At 40.1% G+C, this 25,000-nt stretch overlaps 2 protein-coding genes across 8 annotated transcripts in view; one reads left to right on the top strand and one right to left on the bottom strand.

The window, feature by feature from the left end:
• LOC136839165 (putative protein heh-1) overlaps positions 1–4,904 on the top strand; it is a 10,221-nt gene extending 5,317 nt beyond the window's left edge. Inside the window, exons 2-4 of the mRNA XM_067104845.1 lie at positions 2,249–2,356; positions 2,771–2,943; positions 3,270–4,904. Coding sequence (XP_066960946.1) covers positions 2,249–2,356; positions 2,771–2,943; positions 3,270–3,356 — 368 coding nt within the window. The 3' untranslated portion in view covers positions 3,357–4,904. The remainder of the gene's footprint in view (positions 1–2,248; positions 2,357–2,770; positions 2,944–3,269) is intronic.
• The window catches only part of LOC136839164 (uncharacterized), a 222,989-nt gene that overhangs the window by 57,145 nt on the left and 140,844 nt on the right, over positions 1–25,000 (bottom strand). The gene's annotated exons all lie outside the window — the stretch shown is intronic.

The following is a 25,000-nucleotide window of genomic DNA, read 5'->3' as shown; positions in this document are numbered from 1 at the left end:
CTCTCTCTCTCTCTCTCTCATCATAACAATGCATTCGTTCCTTTTCGTTGGACATTGCTCAAATTTAACTCTTGATTTCATTATGGAAGATCGCGTTTCCGATTATGCAAGCATTCCGTTCAATGTGGTGTCATAAATTCATTTGTGTAAGGTTGCTTGGTAAGTTACATCGAAAAATGTTTATTTTGCTCAGAACTGTCGCTGCAAATTACAACTTGAACGAATACTGTGAAACTTACTACTGCATTTAAGTATAAATGATTTCATTATCGTAGACTATGATTGAAAGTTATAAGAGGTCAAGCAAAAAACAAACACAATAAGACGGAAGCTCCTCCCCTTTCTAAAGTTGCCAGATGTCGCATTATTGAGCAACATATGTCCGAAGATTTAAAAAAACTGTATCCTCACTTTCCTTGCCGAGTGTACATCTGAATTTGCTAAAAAATTGAATATAAATTCTCTTGGGACATATGAAATGTATACATACATCATTCAAAATACACCAAAGCCTGACAAACGACGACAAAGGGGGCAAGGAAAAAGAAAAGAAAAAGAAAAGAGAAAAAAAAGGCAAAGAGAAAAATCGAGTCTGAAAGAACTACAATGATAAAGAAACAGAATGAAAGTCAAGATTACAAAGCTACGAAAACTTTACGGATGAAGTGGTAATCGTTTCGTGTGATTCCTTTGTTCTAGATTTCTGTCTCCTGTTTCAAGATATCAGATCCTCTCGCAGTCTTTCGTTCCTGAGACGATCAGCGATTCTTGCTGGCAATGATCATGGCTTCATCTCATATCTGTCCCAGAAAACGCATGAACAGCCGCTAATTTAAGTGCACACCGTATACTTATAATGGGATTTGAACAGAAAGTTAATTAATACCAAATGGAGTTGAGCCTATTACTGCGCCCTAAGTGGCACACTGTCATTAGCTTAGTGGTTCCCTACTACATCCCATGGGCGCAAGGTCCCTTTTTTTCTATTAAAGACTGGCTATCCAGCTCCTTTAGCTTTGCTTCGTTTTATTTAATTTCTTATTTAATAGCAAATCCTTCTAACCAGCCAGCAAGTTAAGAAATGTGACTTCCCTGTCTTGTAGAGCCACTTAATAATAATAATAATAATAATAATAATAATAATAATAATAATAATAATAATAATAATAATAATAATAATAATAATGAAAGACTATCTTCTATGCACTTTCAAAAACACATATTAAATAATCTAAACAGGCTAATCCTCATTTTTGGAGCCTCGTGGTCGATGATTAAAAATTACTAGTTCTATGACACCCCAAATCCTGAGACTGAAGACCTTCGGAAAGTCCCATCGCACATTAGCAAACAATTCCAAAATCTTCGACCGAAGCAAGAAAAAAAAATGAATACGCAAGAAAACAGAATAAAAAAACAAACGGTGACCAAATGACCGATAGCTAATCGTTGACCTTTATTTATAGAGAACCATCCCACATCCGGTATCGATAAGGGGCCACGGGAGAGGATAGGATGTCGTGTCAAATGCGCACTTAGTAACTCTCTTGTTTATTCGTTTCTGTATCAAAACAGGAACTGTTGTATTTACTCCCCTTGACTTGCCCACAATGCCAATGCCTTTGTGTCTTGTAGAGATAAAGGCCTCGGTGATATCACGTGCATGGCGCCTTCATTTTGTTTGGAATTTATTCTGTTCTCTCTCGCTCTCTCCTTATTCACATATGTGTGTGTATGGGGTTAACGTAACGTGATCTTTCTGTCTTGTTAGAGATAATCTCTTAGTCGTTTGAAATCTACTGAGACTTCTCTCAGAGAAATTACATTTTACACATCACACGTTCATTATCAGCTTTTCTCTCTCATATCTCAGCAGCGTCCTTGTAAGCGAGAGAGAGAGAGAGAGAGAGAGAGAGAGAGAGAGAGAGAGAGAGAGAGAGAGAGCTGCTAATTTGTTTTTCACATGGAAATTTACATATATCTATATTATATATATATATATATATATATATATATATATATATATATATATATATATATATATATATATATATATATATATATATATATATATATATGTGTGTGTGTGTGTGTGTACAGTACGTATGTATGTATGTATGTAAAAGAGAGAATTTTCACCACGAGAGACTCAAAAGAAAAACATAGACAGCTAACAGATAAGGCATTACTTTATGTTCATCTTCTCCCTCGTCCTTGACTAACTTCCATTTTCGTTTTTCCCCCACAGACGTGCCAGTGCCAACCTCAGTCACGCTGGAATGCGAACGCTTGGTCAATGGCATTTGTCTTTTGAGGAAGGGACAGACACACCAACTCAAGGCTGAGTTTACTCCAGGTAAGGATAGATGATTTGTTTTTGAATGCACAGATACTGTAAAGCTTAAGGATATAATTATTATTATTATTCAGAAGATGAACCCTATTCATATGGAGCAAGCCCACCAAAGGGGCCACTGACTTGAAATTCAAACTTCCAAAGAATATTATGGTGTTCATTGGGAAGAAGTAAGAGGAGGTACAGGGAAATATAGAAAGAAGTGGGTATGCATGTTTTCATACAGTGTCGTAAGATTTGCTTACCCTGAACACTAATTCTCATATTAATTTTTAAAATCATTTAGGCTTTCCAATGAAATTTGCATATAAGGTTGACACTTTTTTTATGACAATTAACATTCTTTTAGAGTTTAAAGCAGAACACTATCATTTCTAAACTGTCGGCTTCTTCCTCAAATCTGTTTCGTTTCAGGAGTTTCTACATCATCCAAACTGCAAAGTTACGTCGCTTGGAAGAGGTGGGTTGAGATGCCGATACCTGGCCAGAACTCAGGTGCTTGCGACAACTTTGTCAAGTGCCCACTGAGCCATGGAGCCCAGTCGACTTTCAGATACCCTCTGGAAATTCAGAACTTCTGGATGAGGGTAAGGAAAATATTATTATTATTATTATTATTAAAATATTATTATTATTATTATTATTATGTATAAGTTTCAAATATGCAGCATTAAAGGTTATAGCTGCATATAAACTGAATGCAGCTGATGCAGTTATAATTATTAATTATTATTATTATTATTATTATTTAACCCTCTCAAATGATTTCAAGTTGCCAATAATCGTCTTCAACTTTATAATGCAAAGTTTCACAATCAACATCTACTTCAGAAATTATTACCGAAAAACAGTAAACCTCACAATAAATAGATTGACCTCATTCCTTTTTTTTTTGTTTTTTTTTCCCTAACAGAGGAGATACCCCATGGTCTGGAGACTGACCGACGACGCCACTCACAGAGACGTTTTTTGCTTCATCATCAGAATACAGATCATCTAAGGATTCTCATCAAGGTCGTCAGAATTGCGTCAATTTCTTTCCCCTCCGTCGCTCCAGAACCGTTCAAGCTTTTGAGGATTTTTCATCTCCCACCGAGAGGCTTAACCCCAGGAGATTGATGGGCGGATTTTGTATAAATATGCAATTTTATCCTATTCGTTTACCAAAGTACAATATTCTGTAACCAAGTAAAGTTATGGGTAAAGAGATCTTTAAGGTATCTCTTCTTATGAATGCTATTTTTTTTTGTTTGATGAAGGGATTAGACACTGCAGGTGTGGCCATAGCATTTTCGTGTACAGACGCGTAAATACAAGTTGTTCATGCATGAATGCACATAGTTATGTGCGGAACAGTGCTCAAGCGCACATACATAATATAACGGCTAATATAACGGAATTCCTTAAAGTTTACCGATGCAGTGTTATGCGATAGAAAAATTAATTTCTTCAAAAAATTCAAAAATATTTTTTGATATCCCTTAGTTACAACAAGATGGAAATTTATTGCCGACGGACAACACACTTCGGGGTTCATGCGAGCATTATGTAATTTTTTTTTATCAAGGCAGCTTTATTACAGCTCATGAACTTGATTGATCAATTGGATACATATATACATACGTACATATATATATATATATATAATATATACCTATTATATATATATATATATATATATATATATATATATATATATATATATATATATATATATATATATATATATATACATATATATACACACAGACTTTGTGTACGTACCTATATATGAAAATCCATATTGTTGTGATGTACCTTTCCCAAGCTGCAATGTATTAAACATTTTCTGAATGACTTCATTTGTTAATTAAGTTTATTTTGCTTAAAACCCATGAATCAAATCTCTTTCGGATTATGGCGTTCGAAGTAAATATTAAAAGTTACATGCCTAAATTCATATTATAATTTGTGTGTGTGAGCGTGCTTATGTTTGGGTGAGAGAGAGAGAGAGAGAGAGAGAGAGAGAGAGAGAATAATATGACGCAATGGGTTTTTATTTTCAATGGGGCATTAATTAGCAGAATTTCATGGCCAGTAATGATGTACCGCTAATTGTCAGATTAATGGGGAAAGTGAGAAGGCGGTAATGATGGTGCTATAACTTTCCCAAACATCTACAGATAAACGCGAGAAATCTCTCGTATTCTAAAGGCCATATAAGGGCGTGACTTCATTCTTGGTCTTCAAGTCTAATTCCTTAATAATTCACCTGTGAAGTGACCTTGCACGTAAGGATCTCTTTAACTGTATTTATTTCATAAGCAGTGAGTTGAAAGGTAATCCTATGCACAGTAGATCTCATCCTTGTAATGGCATATTGATATTCTAATTGGCTGAAATTTCAATTTATATGTAGCCTCTGCTATAAAACCACGTAAGTTGAAAATGTATGGTAAAATGATAAAAAATTAAATATATGAAATGTTTAGAGTTTCTAATGTGTTTAAGAGAAAAAAAATAACTTCCTGTAAACATTTATTTGTAATAAAAGTCTAAAAGGATTAATGACGGATTATTTTCTCTGTCACCTGAGAACCTGATTCTGCTTTACGATATGAAATGGAAATTTCAACATTTAATAGAATTTCGCTCTTTTGTTTCAAAGTTCACCCCTTAACGAGGGGCCAGTGTGTATTCAGTTTTAAGAATCTTGCAATAATAAGAAACACAAACGTAGAAAGGTTAATGCTTTGTGAAGCAATAGCAGAAAACGAAAAATATAAGAGGAAAGCGAATGCAAACAGCAGATCGAATGAGAGCGTTACTTGCACTGAGTGCTGAAGAACATTTTGATACCTTCCAGAAATGGGACTGTCACACTGTGGACACAACTAGTCTTGTATTCAGGCAACGTTGATAAACATTATAATTATAAAATGGAGGCGTATGAAGCTATGAATATGCTATATATACAGTATATATATAAATTTTATATATATATATATATATATATATATATATATATATATATATATATATATATATATATATAATGTTACACACACATATACATAATCAATTTAAGAGAAACGAGGACAGTGGACGACCCTACAAAAATAATACTCTACAGCGTATTATCTCCTTTCAACCCTGGCTCATCAACAAGGCTCTCTGAGAAGAGTACGGAAAATAATAGCTTTGTCACACGCTGGTAGGTTAGATAACACGTGTATATGGTAAACTGTTTTACTTAAAATTCTCACAGAAACAGACCATTCCTTATAAAATACCAGATTGTGAACTCATTTACAAAGAATCTTGATTTTATATCTAAAGAACAACTAACATTCAGCGTAGCTGTAAACAAAAGGAAAGGAAAATGATATTCCAAAAAACATCATTTGTACAAAATATCGAAAACAATATGGCGTTGACTTTGTGAAATACTTCAACTGGAATCGGGTGAAATTCAAAATAGGGAACTGTGAATCAGTGGTTGGTTTTCAGTCACTATTTATACTTAGAAAAATATAATTCAGAAAAACTAATAAATTACCTATAATCTTAACCTCATAATACATAAGTTGAAACAAGTGTAATTTTGATATATAAATTTCGGATTCCCAAAGCCGATTCTTTTTAATTCACTTTTTCCAAACTTTATAATCTTTTGCGACTCAATGTTTTCTTATTTTTGTGTCATTTTACATTCTCTGGATACATTATTTTTTCTGTTTATTCATGTTTAGCTTCGGGGTTATATACCCTTCGCTCATTCACATGTGTATGTTAGTTTTCTCCTAGTTTCATTTTAAATGTAAAAGACTAGTAATCTCGCATATGAGAGAGAGTGGTATGGCTTAGTCCCTCCTAGTATCCGCTAAATAACTAACTTTTTTATCAAAGAAAACGTAAACATTGTTTTGCAAAGAAAACTGAAAAATGTTTTAGTATGCGGGACTTGCACAAATACTAATTGTCGTAGCAAAGTATCTGAATTAGTTAATTATGCTCATGATAATTAAGTCTTAAAAAAGAATCCTTGTCGGCTATTGTAGTAGGTGTGAATTATTAAGTATTTTTCATTGAGATTTACCATGCTTGTAAAAGTTTGGCTATTGATATAGGGTGATTCTTAAGACCACTTGGGTCATATCTGGGGGAGGGGCCAAGGTCACATTCCATTAGGGGGGTGGTGGGAGCGCCCCCTTTTCCAGTATGGGGTAGCCTTCGTAATTCCACTATTTTTTGGCGTAGAGTGCTGATTTTGGGCTCAAATGTCTCAGAATAAGGTGACGAGAAGGTATTTTATTTTTTTGTGCTCAATAATGTATACAAGTGGCTCCCAACCTGGGGTCCGTAGATCAAATTGAAAATTTCATATATCATTTTTCTTCATCATGCTTTTTCTTTTCATATCAACTTCTATTATACACACACACACACACACACACACACACACATATATATATATATATATATATATATATATATATATATATGTGTGTGTGTGTATGTATGTATATACACACGAGAATAAGCACAATGAGAGAAAACGATATTGTAGTTACATACAGGGAAACCCATTTAAATGAAAGGGGTCCTTGGTAGCGAAAATGTTGGGAACCTCTGATGTATATAATAGCCTACAGCGAATATAGGAGATGTCATTAGGACTTTCAATCCCTTTTCATAATATTACAGTGATTTTTTTCTTTGTCTACAGTTCCAGTTGTCTAACGTCGCATAATGGACTGGTTGAAATGTATTAATGTCAACAGGTAACCAGGAAGGACTTGGTCTGTCCCTCAGGAAACAATGGTTTAGTCGATAAACATGAGACCTATGCAGATTTTGTAGCAATGGTTGATAATTTTCGGGGATGCTGGGTATCCGTCGAAGTTAACAATTGACCCAACTGCTGAAGAGTTAGTTCAAAATCAAGCAAAGTGGCATAAGAAGTAAAGAAGAGAGATCCGAAGGGACCGTCTTGACCGCCTTATTCAGAGGCACAAAATCCAGTTTTATACCAGAACGCATCATAACGACTCCTTCTGAGAGGACTGTGCCAGTGGATCATCCCATAAAAAAGAACAATATTCTCATCTTTAAAATCAAAGCATGTCGGAAACCTCAGTCAAAGAATCTGTAGTTCTTCAGGTCTAGTGCTTCCCTCTTCAGCAGAATGTATATTGCCTCAGCCAAACGAGGAGGAGACCTTGAAACCTTTTTTGCGCATGAAGCACATTGCTTTCCACCTTCAGTGGCCTACAGCGAGGAGAAAATGTACCTCTCAAATAAGTCGGCCATTGTGGACTGCATCCTTAATGAAGTATGTAATGATGAAAACGACTCCAATTCTTTGTATCGGTATGATGCAGTTATTCATGATGGAGGGGCCCTCATTCATTCTCTCACTCCTCGTGGAATTCACACCTTCCAGGATTATGGTTTAGACCAAATGCTCAAACTCATTCAAATGGAATTGCGCAAAGCTTGCAGAGTGGATGTTGTTTGGGACTGTTACCGGAAACATTAAATCAAGGATCAAATTGGCAATGACAGAGCTAAGGGGTCAAGGTTAAAAGTTTCTCCCAAGACTCTGATCCCTAAGAACTGGGGTGAGTTTTTACGGCCCAGTAAGAACAAGACCGAGCTGTTTCGCTTTCTTACACAAAGTGTGTTGCAAGGAGATAGTGGCATGGGAGATGTTTACATAACTGATGTTGACAACTACACTGCGCCTTACTGGCCCTGGGGAAGATATGGATGGTGAATTCAGACAGGAAGAAGCTGACACCAGAATTGTAGTACATATTCTCCATGCACTGAAGTCTTCATGCACCTCTATTACTGTAAAGACGTCAGATTCTGATGTTGTGGTAATCTTAATTGGCCGCTATGGTCGATTCCATGGAATCAACGAAGACTGCCAAATTCATGTTCTTTATGGAAGTGGGAAAAAGGGAAGAATTCTAGATATTGGCTCAACGACGAATGCACTGGGTCCTACCTGATCAGTTGCACTCCCTCTGTTTGTCACCCTGTAAATCAGGGTATCATTCCCAAGAATATGTCTGCTTAAGGCTATTAAATTCTGTATAATAAATTTATATTCTGCATTATATATATATATATATATATATATATATATATATATATATATATATATATATATATATATATATATATAACACATTTATATGCTTTTGAAGGTAAATTTTGTGTTTTATTGATTAGGGGTGCCCCAGAGATCAAAATCACTTTGTGTTAAGACATAATAAACAATATTCTGGGTCATTTGAGCCCAAAATCAGCCTTCTACCGAAAAAACTAACGAAATTATGAAGGCTACCCCATACTGAAAAAGGGGGGATCCCCCGACCCCCCTAATGGAATGTGACCTTGGCCCCTTCCCTAGGCATGACCCCAGTGATCTTAAGAATCACCTTATATCAACAACCAAACTTTTTCATGCATGGTAAATCTCAACATTGTATTCACACCTACTATTGGACTTTTTGGCAGTGCATGACTTCAGTGAAACCATTATACATTTATAGAACCCTATTCATATAGAACAAGCCCTAGGCCACTGACTTGAAATTCAAGCTTTCAAAGAATCTGAACTACATACACACACACACACACACACAATTATATGTATGTATGTATTATAATATATATATATATATATATATATATATAATATATATATATATATATATATATATATATATATATATATATATATATATATATTTATATATATACATACTTATTCAACTCTCTCTCTCTTTCTCTCTGTGCCGATTTTAAGTTCTCAGCAAACCGAATATTTCTCTGCCTCTGCATTAAGCATCAATGTATTTTACGTCATTTCGTTTTGAAAAGAAGCAGACTGTTCAGTAATTTGCAATGAAAGTTACCACCCTGAGTGCTAGGCATCAATCAGTCAACTATGCAAACCATATATATACACACACACAAACACACACACACACATATATATATATATATATATATATATATATATATATATATATATATATATATATATATACAGTATATATATACATATACATATATCTGTATATTTTTACCGTAATGGACGTGGAAGTTTAGGTAACAATGGTCTTGAATGAAATATGGTAAGCCTTTAATTGACCATCAAAGAATAATTACCAGTGTTTACAAAGTCTTTTGTGGTAGAACTAAGCAGTAGCTCTGTGGCGGCGATTTCCCTCTAACTTAACTTTTTTCTATAGGTTTTTGGTTGTTAATCATGGATTTACCTTCAATTCTTGTTGCACGATTGTAATTGACCTGTAATTAACCACAGAACTTCATCCAACAAGCTAGGGGATCCGATGGGAAAGCAGGGTTATGAGTGGGGTATACCTCTGAGGACAGGTGATTTGCTCCCTCCAACCAACAAGCTAAGGGACCCGATGGGAAAACGGGGTTACGGGCGGGGTATACCTCCAGGACAGGTGATTTGCTCCCTCTAAACAATAAGCTAGGGGACCCAATGGGAACGCGGGGTTAAAGGTGGGGTATACCTCCGGGACAGGTGATTTGCTCCCTCCAACCTACAAGCTGGGGGACCCAATGGGAAAGCGGGGTTACGGGTGGGGCATACCTCCAGGACAGGTGATTTGCTCCCTCCATCCAACAAGCTAGGGGACCCGATGAGAATGCAGGGTTTATGGGTGGGGTATACCTCAGGGAAGGTGATTTGCTCCCGCCATCCCACAAGCTGGGGGACCCGATGGGAAAGCGGGGTTATGGGTCGGGTATACCTCCGGGACAGGTTATTTGCTCCCGCCATCCCGCAAGCTAGGGGACCCGATGGGAACGCAGGGTTATGGGTGGGGTATACCTCCAGGAGATGTGATTTGCTCTCTCCAACCAACAAGCTAGGGGACCCGATGGGAAAGCGGGGTTATGGGTGGGGTATACCTCCGGGACAGGTGAGTTGCTCCCTCCATCCAACAAGCTAAGGGACCCTCTGGGAAAGCAGGGTTATGGGTGGGGTATACCTCCGTGGCAGGTGATTTGCTTCCTCCATCCAACAAGCTGGGGGACACACTGGGAAAGCAGGGTTATGGGTGGGGTATACCTCTGGGACACGTGATTTACTCCCTCCATCCAACAAGCTAGGGGACCTGCTGGGAAAGCAGGTTATCCATCCAACAAGCTAGGGGATCCGATAGGAAAGCGGGGTTATGGGTGGGATATACCTACTGATTTGCTCCCTCCATCCAACAAGCTAGGGGACCCGCTGGGAATGCAGGGTTATGGGTGGAGTATACCTACGGGACAGGTGATTTGCTCCCTCCATCCATCAAGCTAGGGGACCCACTGGGAATACCTGATGGGAAAGCAAGGTTATGGGTGGGGTATACCTCCGGGACAGGTGATTTACTCCCTCCATCCCACAAGCTAGGGGACCCAATGGGAACACAGGGTTATGGGTGGGGTATACCTCTGGGACAGGTGATTTGCTCCCGCCATGCTCCCTCCATCCCACAAGCTAGGGGACCCAATGGGAATGCGGGATTATGGGTGGGGTATACCTCCGGGACAGGTGATTTGCTCTCTCCATCCCACAAGCTGGGGGACCTGATGGGAACACGGGGTTATGGGTGGGGTATACCTCTGGGACATGTGATTTACTCCCTCCATCCAACAAGCTAGGGGACCCGCTGGGAAAGCAGGTTATCCATCCAACAAGCTAGGGGATCCGATAGGAAAGCGGGGTTATGGTTGGGGTATACCTACTGATTTGCTCCCTCCATCCAACAAGCTAGGGGACCCACTGGGAATGCGGGGTTATGGGTGGAGTATACCTCCGGGACAGGTGATTTGCTCCCTCCATCCATCAAGCTAGGGGACCCACTGGGAATACCTGATGGGAAAGCAAGGTTATGGGTGGGGTAAACCTCCGGGACAGGTGATTTGCTCCCTCCATCCCACAAGCTAGGGGACCCGATGGGAACACAGGGTTATGGGTGGGGTATACCTCTGGGACAGGTGATTTGCTCCCGCCATGCTCCCTCCATCCCACAAGCTAGGGGACCCAATGGGAATGCGGGGTTATAGGTGGGGTATACCTCTGGGACAGGTGATTTGCTCTCTCCATCCCACAAGCTGGGGGACCTGATGGGAACATGGGGTTATGGGTGGGGTATACCTCTGGGACAGGTGATTTGCTCCTGCCCTCCAACAAGCTGGGGGACCCGGTGGGAAAGTGGGGTTATGGGTGGAGTATACCTCTGAGACAGGTGATTTGCTCCCACCATCCCACAAGCTGGGGGACCCGATGGGAATGTGGGGTTATGGGTGGAGTATACCTCCGGGACAGGTGATTTGTTCCAGCATTCCCACAAGCTGGGGGACCCGATGGGAAAGCAGGGTTATAGGTGGAGTATACCTCCAGGACAGTTGATTTGCTCCCGCCATCCCACGAGCTGGGGAACACGATGGGAAAGCGGGGTTATGGGTGGAGTATACCCCAGGGACAGGTGATTTGCTCCCGCCATCCCACAAGCTGGGGGACCCGATGGGAACACGAAGTTAGGGTGGGGTATACCTCCAGGACAGGTGATTTGCGAGGGTTTATGGGTGGGGTATACCTCCGGGACGGGTGATTTGCTCCTGCCATCCCACAAGCTGGGGGACCCGATGGGAATGCGGGGTTATAGCTGGGGTATACCTCCGGGACAGGTGATTTGCTCTCGCCATTCCACGAGCTGGGGGACCCGATGGGAAAATGGGGTTATGGGTGGGGTATACCTCTGGGACAGGTGATTTTCTCCCGCCATCCCAGAAGCTGGGGGACCTGATGGGAAAGTGGGGTTATGGGTGGGGTATACCTCTGGGACAGGTGATTTGCTCCAGCAATTCTACAAGCTGAGGGACCCGATGGGAACGTGGGGTTATGGGTGGGGTATACCTCTGGGACAGGTGATTTGCGAGGGGTTATGGTGGGGTATACCTTCGGGACAGGTGATTTGCTCCCACCATTCCACAAGCTGGGGGACCCGATGGGAATGCGGGGTAATAGGCGGGGTATACCTCCGGGACAGGTGATTTGATCCCACCATTCCACAAGCTGGGGGACTCGATGGGAATGCGGGGTTATGGGTGCGGTATACCTCAGGACAGGTGGTTTGCTCCCGCCATGCCACAAGCTGGGGGACCCGATGGGAACACGGGGTTATGGGTAGGGGTATACCTCCGGGACAGGTGATTTGCTCCGGCCATCCAACAAGCTAAGGGACCCGATGGGAACGTGGGGTTATGGGTGGGGGTATGCCTCCGGGACAGGTGATTTGCTCCCTCCATCCAACAAGCTAGGGGACCCGATGGGAACGTGGGGTTATGGGTGGGGGTATGCCTCGGGACAGGTGATTTGCTCCCTCCATCCAACAAGCTAGGGGACCCGATAGGAAGGCAGGGTTATGGGGGGGGGGTATGCCTCTTGGACAGGTGATTTGCTCCCTCCATCCAACAAGCTAAGGGACCCGATGGGAATGTGGGGTTATGGGTGGGGGTATGCCTCCGGGACAGGTGATTTGCTCCCTCCATCCAAAAAGCTAGGGGACCCGATGGGAACGTGGGGTTATGGGTGGGGGTATGCCTCCGGGACAGGTGATTTGCTTCCGCCATCCAACAAGCTAGGGGATCCAATGGGAACGCAGGGTTATGGGTGGGGATATACCTCCGGGACAGGTGATTTGCTCCGGCCATCCAACAAGCTAGGGGACCATCTGCTGTCAGTAGTAGAGGAATGGAAGATGAACCTGACCCTATGCCAATTTGGTCCACCACACATTTTCCTTCACTGTTATAAAAATATAAGACATTTTCTACACCTCGGCTATGGGGACCCGGGGTTATGGGTACAGGGGTGGTGCCTTTAAGTGCCAATGCTTCAGTACCTTCAGGACAGGCGATTTGCTCCGGCCATCCAACAAGCTAGGGGACCCGATGGGAATGCGGGGTTATGGGTGGGGGGGGGGGTTATACCTCTGAGACAGGTGATTTTCTCCAGCCATCCAACAAGCTAGGGGACCAGATGGGAACGCTGGGTTATGGGCAGGGGGTATACCTCCGAGACAAGTGATTTGCTCCCGTCATCCAACAAGCTATGGACCCGATTAAGTTTAAAAGCGGGGTTATGGGTGAATAAAAAGGTATACCTCCGAGACAGGTGATTTGCTCCCACCATCCAACAAGCTTGGGGACCAGATGGGAACGCGGGGTTATGGGGGGGGGGGTATACCTCCAGGACAGGTGATTTGCTCCGGCCATACAAGCTAGGGGACCTGATGGGAATACGGGGTTATGGGTGGGGGGTATACCTCTGGGACAGGTGATTTGCTCCCGCCATCCAATAAGCTAGGGGAGACAATGGGAACACAGGGTTATGGGTGGGGGGTATACCTCCGTGACAGGTGATTTGCTCCGCCACCCAACAAGCTAGGGGACCTGATGGGAACGCAGGGTTATGGGTGGGGTATATCTCTGGGGCAGGGTGATTTTTTCCCCCACTTGTTACTAACCTACAATTTAGGGGACCTGATGGGAAAGTGGGGTTATGGGTGGGGTATACCTCCGGGACAGGGTGATTTGCTCACCTGCTTGTTACCATCCTACAATTTAGGGGACCCCAGGGAAAGCGGGGTTATGGGTGGGGTGGACCACGGGGGGTGAGAAGGCGACCAAACTTTACTGTATACGGCATTACAGGGACGAAAACCCCTACACAAACACAGGAGGAACAAGACAACAAAGGTAGCCGTTACAAAGACAAATTTTCACTACTACTACTATTTCAAATGCTGCCATATATGCACACTCTTATAGGGGAGGTTTTGGTACACAGGCCGACTCCTTACTGGGTAAGAAGGTGTGGTTGGGGGATAATGTTTGTTTCTGGTCCGAACACCCATACTCAGTTTTTTATATCTTTTGAATCTTCATTAAAAAATGAAAAAAATACACTATATACACAACTCTCGCAACCTAATATTTATCAAAATAAAAAATAAAATGCATGTAAATGATTGAGGAATAATTCCAAGTTTCAATTTTGTGAAACGTACTTACGGACATTTGATTACCCAGGGGATAGTACTGAACACGGCAAAATACATTTGAACCCACAGGGGCTAGTACTAAACACGGATAAACGGTGAACATGAATCACTGTTTAGTACTAGCCCTCATGTGGAATTGGAGTTCGGACCGGAAACTAACTTACGATAAACTTACGGCACCAAAGAATCTTATTTATCTGTGGTCAGACGAGAATTTCGATCTGTCATCATAGTTGGTAACAATGACGATGGAATTGTGAATATTGCTCTAGCAATCTCAGCAAAAGCTGCTTTCCGAGCTTATAAAGGGCTGAAGTTTAGGGTACCAAGTCATTTTGGGGTCAAAGTATTGTGGATATCAGAATAAATAGAAGAATGATCCTTATATTTTATGGATATTTGGCGATGGAAATGTGTCATAAAACAGAATTTGTTTATAACAAAAATTAGACGTGAAATATCTAAAGTATCTACAGTGTTTGCCTTTTAATTAATTTCTTGAGCTGAAGTGTGATTCTAGCCATATACCACTGACATATTTTGATTACAGTCTTACCCTTCTAATTCACTAGAATGATCTCATGACCTTGAATTTATAGCAGAGATATAGATATATCTTTGTTTTACAAAACAGGTTGATATGAATTCTTTTGCTCCTTTGTGGTTAACAGATGGTCACACTTTAAATGGAAATATTATCATCATCAAAGCTGTGCGAAACAAAAGACAATGTCTGCCCCTCATCTGTTTCCTGTACTTTATCTCTCCATTAATTTCCAGCCTCCGGACCCATTGTTATCTAGGCAGGCCTGTGGCTTCCAACTCTTCTGATGGCCAAATTAGACCTTATCATGTATATACTATTCTCCCCAGAGTGGAGATAGAATCTTACTGCTGGTTCCCCAAGTAGGGTGAGATATACCCTAGGGGACCACTGACTAGAAATTCAAGCTTCCAAAGAATATGGTGTTCATTAGGAAGAAGCATTAGGAGGTAAGGAGAAATACAGAAAGATGAGATCTGGCTTATTAGAAAAGAAAAAATAAATTAACAAATTAATAAATAGATAAAAATGTATTAAAATGCAAGGAGAACAGTATCAGGATAGTATTGCATTGCATCTTCGCTTGACCTTTTGAAGTTCCAATTGCACGACATCCTTAGAGAGATTGTTCCAGAATACTACGGTGTGAGGAATAAAGAACCTCTGAAACCGAGAAGTTCGACAGCGAGGCACGTTTACTGAATATTGGTGCTGCAGTTCAGAAAATCTGGTTGCTCTTGGCAGGAAAAGGGGATCAGGGATCAATTAAGAATGTGAAAAATCTCTGTTAAAATACAACTTATGGAAAATTGACAAACAAGAGACCATCTGTCGAATGTCCAAGTCATTACTGCTATTAGGAAACAGAAACCTACCACCACGAACTACTCTATCCGAAAAGAGATAAATCTCTGGCAGAAGCAGACATCCATACCGGACAACAGTATTCTAGGACAGGAAGCACAAACGACCTAAAATAGGTTGCACTGATTTTATCACTGTTATAAAAATATAAGACATTTTGTACAATACCTAACTTTCGTGCAGCATTTGCTGACACTTTCATTAGATGTTTCTCAAAAGTAAGATGTGAGTCAAAAGTTACACCTAGAATAGTTAAAGCTTCAGACTCATTCAGTAGAGACCCATCGACTTGGAGGGGAGGATGGGGTGGAAAACTGTACGAGATCTGCTAATCAACAGTGTTTTCGTTTTACTGGAGTTCAGCCTCGTACCCTACCAACTACACCATTCCTTGATCCGGTCCATGTCCCGACTGAGGCTGAGGGCAGCTTCATTTCTCATAAATGGAGACTTTACAACACCCACAAGTGAAGCATCATTAGCATACTGAAAGATCTTGTTTTCCAGGCCAACAACCATATCGCTTGCATACATTAAAAATAACAGTGGGCCAAGAACGCTGCCCTGTGGAACTCCAAACACAACAGGTCTTGGTTTGCCAAAGATCCCATCAACAGCAACTCGTTGCTGCCTACCTGTAAGGAAATCTTGAAGTAAACCTAAAACATATCCACCCACTCCAATATTCTGAAGTTTACAAATAAGTGCCTTGTGATTTACTAACTCGAAAGCAGCAATAAAATCTATTTGAATCACTCTACACTCAACACCCTTATCAAGGTTCTCTTGCAAATGGCATGTCAAATCTAAAAGAGCATCGCAGGTACCTGTAGATAAATGAAATGTGAGGCTGTACATTAACTACTATATTACTATGCCTGTACCCATTACATATCATGTACCCTTTATATACTTGCTATGAACATTACTGATGTTTCATGTATAATAAATACACCTCCTATGTACTTTATATTATATTTTTATGTTTCATTATGAATATGGCAATGCCCTAAGGATGTGGTAACATTGTATTTTTCCTGCCTCTGGCCACTGCATGAATTCAGCGTATCGTTCAGTCTTCATCCGTGATGGATGTCTCTCCGTCCATTTGTAAATAAACACTCAAATGAACATACTAGCTTATACAAAGTGTTTCCTTCCTCCCTTCAAGAGAAACAGCCACAGGATGTAATAAGCCCTATTATGGTTCGATAAGGAGTCCCCAACAGTACCTAACTGCTTCCAATATGCATATTGACTATCAGCAATCCTTAAGATCCTGACGCCAGTTTTAATAGCCACAAATCAATCAATAAATCCTTTAGATTCCACATACTTATATAGTGGATTAAAAATAAGTTTTTCTGCAACTCTGGAGAGCACAGGGGAGAATAGAAATTAGCCTGTAGTTACTGCAGTCTACAGATATGCCATTCTTTGGAACAGGCACTGTATTGTTATGCTTGCGCTCATCTGCAAAGGTACTATGTCAACATAAAAATCTATGGAATCTGTTAATACTGGGAGACAACATACTAGAAACCTTTTTAAAAAACAAAGGAAAGAAACCATCAGGATCTTCTCCACCTCAGCTATCAAGTATCAAGAATTTTTTAACATCCCTACAGCAAAATACAAATTTTGTAAGGATAGGTTCAGGATGACAAGTAACATGGACAGGGACTTCCTCAGCTGATTGCTTAGCTTCAAAAGCTTGGTGAAGCAGTTCAGCTTTTTCCTTAGGGCCAGTAACCAATCTACCATCTGCTGTCAGTAGTAGAGGAATGGAAGATGAACCTGACCCAAAGATAGGCAATGCCAATTTGGTCCACCACACATGAAGCTGAGTAATTCCTTCAAGTTTCCTCTTTAAGGAGTTATTATAATTTCTATCAGCTATATGATAAATTCCATTCGCAGCACGGCAAGACTCAACAAAAATGGTGTAATTTTCATGTAAATGATTTTGTCTTCATGTGTTGAATTTGTTCTGTTTGGCATGGTAAGCTCTTCTACATATATCATCAAACCATGGCTGGTCACTTGTCCCGAATTTAATGACCTTTCTAGGGACATACCTTACTAAAATAGCCATCAGCATTTTATTTAACTTCTTCTTAGGATCTGGATCTGATAAAGCATCTGAAATATTAAGTGCCTGACATGCTTCAGTAATGCGGTCCCAATTGGTTCTAGGTTTCCGCCAAACCGTTTTTCCAGTGGTGGAATTCGGAATACACTGATTGACAGATATGTCCATCTCAATGGTGATTGATTGATTGATTGATTTGTTTATTAAATCTGGTGTCATAACATCTAGGTTATTGACGCCGAAACAAATTTAAATATAAAAATTAAGTTTAAAATAAATTTCATATAAAAATATCTAAAAGTTATGTATATAAATATTTAAATTAAAAAAAAAAACGTAAGTTAAAAAAAAAAAATTCCATATAAAAATATCTAAAAGGTATGCATATAAATATTTGAATAAAAAGAAATAGGTTTAAAATAAATTTCATATAAAAGTATCTAAATGATACGTATATAAATAAATTTCTTATATATTCTATATACAAGCTAAATTTTCTTCAGAAGGCTCGCCTCCAACATAAAAGTATACAATTGCTGAGTGTTACAATCCTTTCCAAGGATTCTAGCAAGATTAAAATTATCAACTTCATCTCGTTCCCAAGACAGAAACCTTTGTCTCAAATTCCTAAGTGTGGGACATTCAACCAGCAAATGTCCCACACTCAGGGGTACAGCACAGTCTTCACAAATTGGAGGATTCTCACAGGACATCAAGGACCCATGCGTGAGTCTTGTATGTCCAATCCTCAACCTGCATAGCATTGTCTCCTGTCTCCTTGGCATATGGGGATATGACCAAGGAGACACAGATGATGCAATACTACGCATTTTTCTATTTGTTAAAATATTCTCCCACTGGGACTGCCAACGCTTTTTTATTGTTTGTCCTACTACAGGATATACATGGTAGTAGGCATCTTGTGGGTTCTGGAGAGTTGACTGCTGATTTCGCTAGTTGGTCTGCTTTTTCGTTCCCATCCACCCCAACATGGGAAGGCACCCAACAGAACTTAACTTCTTTCTCTCTTCTTTTCAATAAAAACAACCATTCTAATACTTCTAAAATCAGGGGTTTAAAGGATTAAAAGATTCCAGTGCCTGAAGTACACTTTTGAATCACTATATATAATAAAATTGTTTCCATTATGAATTAAAATCTCCTTTAAAGCTTTTAAAATTGCATTTATCTCGGCAGTAAAAATTGAGGCAACGGATGATAACCTTCCACTCCTCTCTATATCAGGAAGGCTACACCAAAGCCGACGCCAGCATCAGACTCTGAGCCATCCGTGAAGATTGGTGTGTAGGTGCCATGTTCCATCGAATGTTCTAAAAATATTGACCGCATGGCCTCACATGACAATTCTGACTTGGTGAAATTAAAATACTTGCAGAATTCTACCTCTGGAAATTTCCAGGGGGGAATAACAGAATACTTTACTGGTAGAATCTTCACCCTAGGCATATTTAATTCCCTGAGAATCAAGTTTACTCTAAATGCAAACGGATGCGGTTGCTTGGGATGACTTTCATAATAATGCCAATGCCTTTCCCTTCTCATACATATGCTGGTCAAAGACTTAGGTAGCCTCTGGAATCTATACCAACTCCGAACCAGCTGACGCTTGTAATGAAGATCCAGTGGCACCTCACCAGAATCTACCAACATGCTCTCAATGGGAGATGATTTAAATGCTCCTGTACACAACCGTACCCCACCATGATGAATCGAGTTGAGCATTTTAAGGCTATTGGGCTTTGCAGACGTGTAAACTTCGCATCCATACGTTAATTTTGAAAAGACCAGGGCTTTATACAATCTCAACATCTGAGTTCTGTCTGCACCCCACACAGTATGAGACAGAACTTTCAGCAAATTCATCGCTTTCAAGCATTTGGTCTTAATATACTTCAGATTTGGGATCCAGGTCAGCTTACTATCGAAAATCAACCCAAGGAACCTCGTTTCACCTACACATGGAATTCTTTGCCTATGAATAAATAGATCTGGATCAGGATGAAATCCTCTTATGCGACAAAAGTGCATAGTTACCGTTTTACTAGTAGAAAATTTAAAACCATTAACCTCAGCCCACTTCACTATATTGTCGATGCAGAGCTGAAGGCGACGTTCAGCCACTGCCATCCTTGAAGCTGCAAAGGAGATTGAAAGGTCGTCAACAAAAAGGGTATATGTTATATCTGAGGGAATTATTTTGGAAACCCCATTGACTGCCAAGGCAAACAATGTTACGCTTAAAACACTTCCTTGTGGTACTCCTTCTTCTTGACTGAATACTTCTGACATTGTTGCTCCAACCAGGACCTGAAATAGCCTATTTTTAATAAAAGCCTTAATGAAGAGGGGCAAATTGCCTCTCAGGTTACATTCATGAAGGATCCTCAAAATGCCATATCTCCATGTTGTATCATAAGCCTTCTCCAAATCAAAGAAGACCGTGATGTGATGTTGCTTGTTGGCAAAAGCTTCACATATTGAAGACTCCATTCGAAGTAGAACATCAGTTGTGGAGTGCATGTTTCGGAAGCCACACTGTGCTGGGGACAGATATTTACCCCGTTCTAAGTACCACATCAAGCGTGTGTTTACCATTTTTTCCATGATCTTGCACAAACATGATGATAGTGCAATTGGACGATAATTTTCTACTTTAAATGTGTCTTTTCCAGGTTTCGCAAACGGCAATAATTTTAACATCTCCCAGATCTTAAGGAAGATATGCTCCCTGTAAATTCTGTTAATAAGGCTCAATATGAATTGTTTGGTGTAGTGATCGGAAGAGCCTATATGCTCGCATACCTTGGATTTGACGGTAGTTGGAACATCTGTGAATATGAGGTCTAATCTATTACCAGAAATATGCATGGGTTCCTTAATTAGTTGGACAACAACATAAAATTAGTAGCAAAACTACCAGACTCATAACAACAGCAACAAGATAAAAATCAACAGAACAATATACAAAAATCATGCAATCAACAACAACAACAACAGGATTTACATTAATTGCAAAAATTACATTGAAAGTATAGATAAACCTAACTAGTCATCCAAAAAACACACTGGCACATATTATAAGGCATATTAGAAACCCTCCGGGTTTGCCACAATGACTGGGGGAGGGCAGCCAGGATGAATTTAGAAAATTATAAAAAGCTTAGAAGGAAAAGATTAGGTAAAGAAGAAAGCACTTTCCTGATGATCCACCAAGCAACTTTTGCTCTCTCATGAACCTGTCATACACATTTAAAAAAAAAAACAGAAAAGTGAACAAAAGAGAGGAAAAAGGCCTAATTGTATCCTCAAACAAAGGGACTCAAACTCAAGACCATGGAAGGCCACAGTACAATGGCTATAGCACAGTCCAAGGTTGGAGAAGAAGGTTTGTATTCAGAGTAACCTTCTCTTAGAAGGGTTGCCTACCTAGGCTGAAGGGTCCCTTCCACCCGCTGGTTTGATTTTGGAGTGTCCTTCTAGAAGAGTTGCCTAACAAGGCTAAAGAGTCTCTTCTACCGTAACTCGTTTAGGCAGGGACATCACACTCTGAAGTGAATGTTGCTAAAGAAAAGCCCTAATGACTTCACCACACTAGGGTGAGGATTACCCTGATGCCTTTACCAAAAGGGGGGGAGGGGCTTACCTTAATGCCTTCATCATACTGGGGTGAGGATTACCCTGATGCCTTTACAACAATGGGGGGAGGGCATTTACCCTAATGCCTTCACCTTACAGGGGTGAAGATTACCCTAATGCCTTGACCACACAGGGGTGAAGATGAGGAAGAGTCGAACGCCTTCACCGAAAGTGGGGTGAGGAACAATGGGACGCCTTCACCGAAAGTGGGGTGAGGAACAATGGGACGCCTTCACCTCAACTGTGGTGAGGAACAGTGGGACGCCTTCACCGAAAGTGGGGTGAGGAACAATGGGACACCTTCACCTCAACTGTGGTGAGGAACAGTGGGACGCCTTCACCGAAAGTGGGGTGAGGAACAATGGGACGCCTTCACCTCAACTGTGGTGAGGAACAGTGGGACGCCTTCACCGAAAGTGGGATGAGGAAGAGTCGGACGCCTTCACCGAAAGTGGGGTGAGGAAGAGTCGGACGCCTTCACCAAAAGTGGGGTGAGGAACACTCGGACGCATTCACCAAAAGTGGGGTGAGGAATAGTCGGACGCATTCATCAAGAGTGGGGTGAGGAACACTCGGAGGCATTCACCAAAAGTGGGGTGAGGAATAGTCGAACGCATTCACCAAAAGTGGGGTGAGAAACACTCGGACGCCTTCACCATAAGGGGGGTTGGGGGGCGGATTACTCCAAGAAGGTTATAACCCTGACGCTGTCACCCTAGTCTTTTGCTGACATACATTTTATATGTAGCACATTAACACTCACGACTCATTTTACATGTAGCACATTAACACTCACGACTGATTTTACATGTAGCACAATAAGCGCTCACGACTAGATTTCTTTTACTCTTCTCAATCATCAAGAGCAAAATCTAGGTCGATACACGCTTGACAACGCCACTGATATTATTATGTAGTTGCCTTCATTTTAAACTCAACTTTTATGTTATCTTTTTCAAGAGTAAATTTCCTTTTCTCATTCTGTGATGTTTGATCTCACGATTTATATTATAATTCACTTGTGGACTTAGAAATTAGAGGATTTTTCATACGTATATCTACACAAATTGTGGTGCATTCACTGTTACTGAAAAAATTTTTATATTTTCTACAATATTTATTTTTCGTTATTTTTCTAGACGTTTTATGGTCCTCAGCCTGCTTTGGAGTTTATCATCGCTGTCATTAATGTTACTAATAATGCAACTGTTTCCCAACAAGTTCTCATTTTGTATTTTAACTTTGACGACTTTTCATTTCACCTTAAGGAATTCGTCTGACAAACTTCATTCACAAGAGCATTTGCTTTTTCGAGGGAATCAGTTGCTTTAATCTCCATACTGACTCAACGTTTTCAACACGCAGTGAATTTGCACGTTACTGTGTAGCCTCAGATGATATCGTATTCCGACAGGGGTGAATTCTTATATGCTTATTTTTCTGAAAATGTTAGCTGTTTTTATATTTTACATTTGTAGCGTATAAACCTTGACCACCCTAAGTAAGTTTTTTTGTTACCCATCTATGCGTATGTTTTGTCAGTGTTTGTGAGGCTGAGATTCAAGGTGTGTTTAGGTAACCCAACCAACCAAGGGTGTATTCAGTGTCACGAGAGCTTGGCGTAAGCGTTTTCCTAAGTAACAATGAGATGTCAGTGACCGGTAAATTAGTTATTAACAAGTGCTGTCATGCAGCCATGTCAGCTGTTTAAATGGCTGACTGTGGTATACAACTAGAATGAAATGAACTGAGTGTCAACGAACTTGATGAACGAATAATGGTAAAGACGAGATCATGAAGATTAAGTGTTTGTGATGCAAAAGAATACGAAAAAGCCGCTAATAATGTAAGCGAATGGAAGCTGTCATAAATGATGATAAAAGATATGGCATCATTTATCATATGTACAAGGAAATTCTGTAAAGGTTGAGGTTAGGAGAATAAATTGGAGTCAGAAATTTACTATCTAAATGAAACGGAAGTATAAAAAATCTGATTACCGGGGACGGTTTGAATTAAGGAAAAACTGGCTCGGCAGTAGAGCAGTCAAGATGGAGATGAATGATGTATGAATATTTGCTATTATGCTACTGGTGCAAATCCCATTTTCTAAGAATCCGGCAGAACAGAAAGAAGCTGCGGATGAATAGATTCTCTAACTCTAATCGTTTGCCCTTTGAAAGGAGAGTTGTCTGTTTGCCAAAATATTTATGTGTAATTGGGTGGGTGTTAGCGTAAAGATTCAACAAAAACGTTCTAATAGAATTATTTAAAATGTGTAAAAGAATGTGATTATGAATTTAGCGGGAAATATCACGCTCAAAATGCTACTATGGCCACGATTAGTTATACTCTGTCTTCAGTTTTATACAAACGTTACATGGAATTTTTTGAAAGCAGTAAATCAAGCAAAACCACTCCACGCAAAGTAGTATGGTTCAGGTGTGTCGGTGGCATGACATGTATTCGACCGGCTGAACGGAAATGTGAAGACTTTCTTTGATAGATTAATGAACTAGTGCTGTTGATAAAATTCTCTACTTAAATGAAAAGTGGCTACAGCCTTCCATTCTAAACTGCCTAGTACATAGAAGCAAAACTGTATTTAAATTTAGATTAAAGAGAAAACCTACCAGCATCTCTGCCAGTGGACATTTGTACTCAGGCCAAAGCAATAAAGAAATCAGTTTTCATATCCATGGTTTTAAAATCATTACGTGTAAGTGATTCGGGATACAGACGAGGTCATAAAATATCCTGATAATGTATTGACGAAGCATTAATTCTGGCGAAAAAATAATATCTATGACAATAAAAAGAGAAACAAATAGCACGAAAAATGCTTGTATTATCATCAAATAAAACCCTGAAAGAAACTCCTATCAACTCAAGGACTTTGGGGTCAATGGCCATTTATGGACGATAATAAAATAAAAGAAGTCCAAAAACCATTCAAGAAATATTAAAAGATCTTCATATAAAATCCCAAGTAGGTCTTGTGACAACTTTCATTTTAGTCAAATTGGAAAATTATAAGAACAGGAAAAAAATCATAAAAAATACGTAAATTATCCGCCGAAGAACAGTGCAATTTTTGTTCATGTTAGTGAAACCAATCACGCTATCAACCGCAAAAGCACTACACAGATGGCTTATTCTTCAATGTTAAAAAAGAAATACAGCTGAATCCAAATTCATAAAAGAAAGTTGTGGTAAGAATAGGAAATCAACCTAAGATTGGATAAACTTGACCCATTTATTTCAAAAGAAATATGCAAAATGTATATAGATTCTAAAAAAGGTAGTTTGACTGGGCTTAACGACAAAGGGCTCCTCCTCCTCCCCCTCCATCTGCAAGGTGTGAGTATTTTTCCGTCGCCTGCGCGTTCGTCTGCATT

The sequence above is a fragment of the Macrobrachium rosenbergii genome, chromosome 6 (assembly GCF_040412425.1).
Source record: "Macrobrachium rosenbergii isolate ZJJX-2024 chromosome 6, ASM4041242v1, whole genome shotgun sequence".
NCBI classification, from domain to species: domain Eukaryota; kingdom Metazoa; phylum Arthropoda; class Malacostraca; order Decapoda; family Palaemonidae; genus Macrobrachium; species Macrobrachium rosenbergii.
This window is presented reverse-complemented; position numbering and strand designations above follow the sequence as displayed.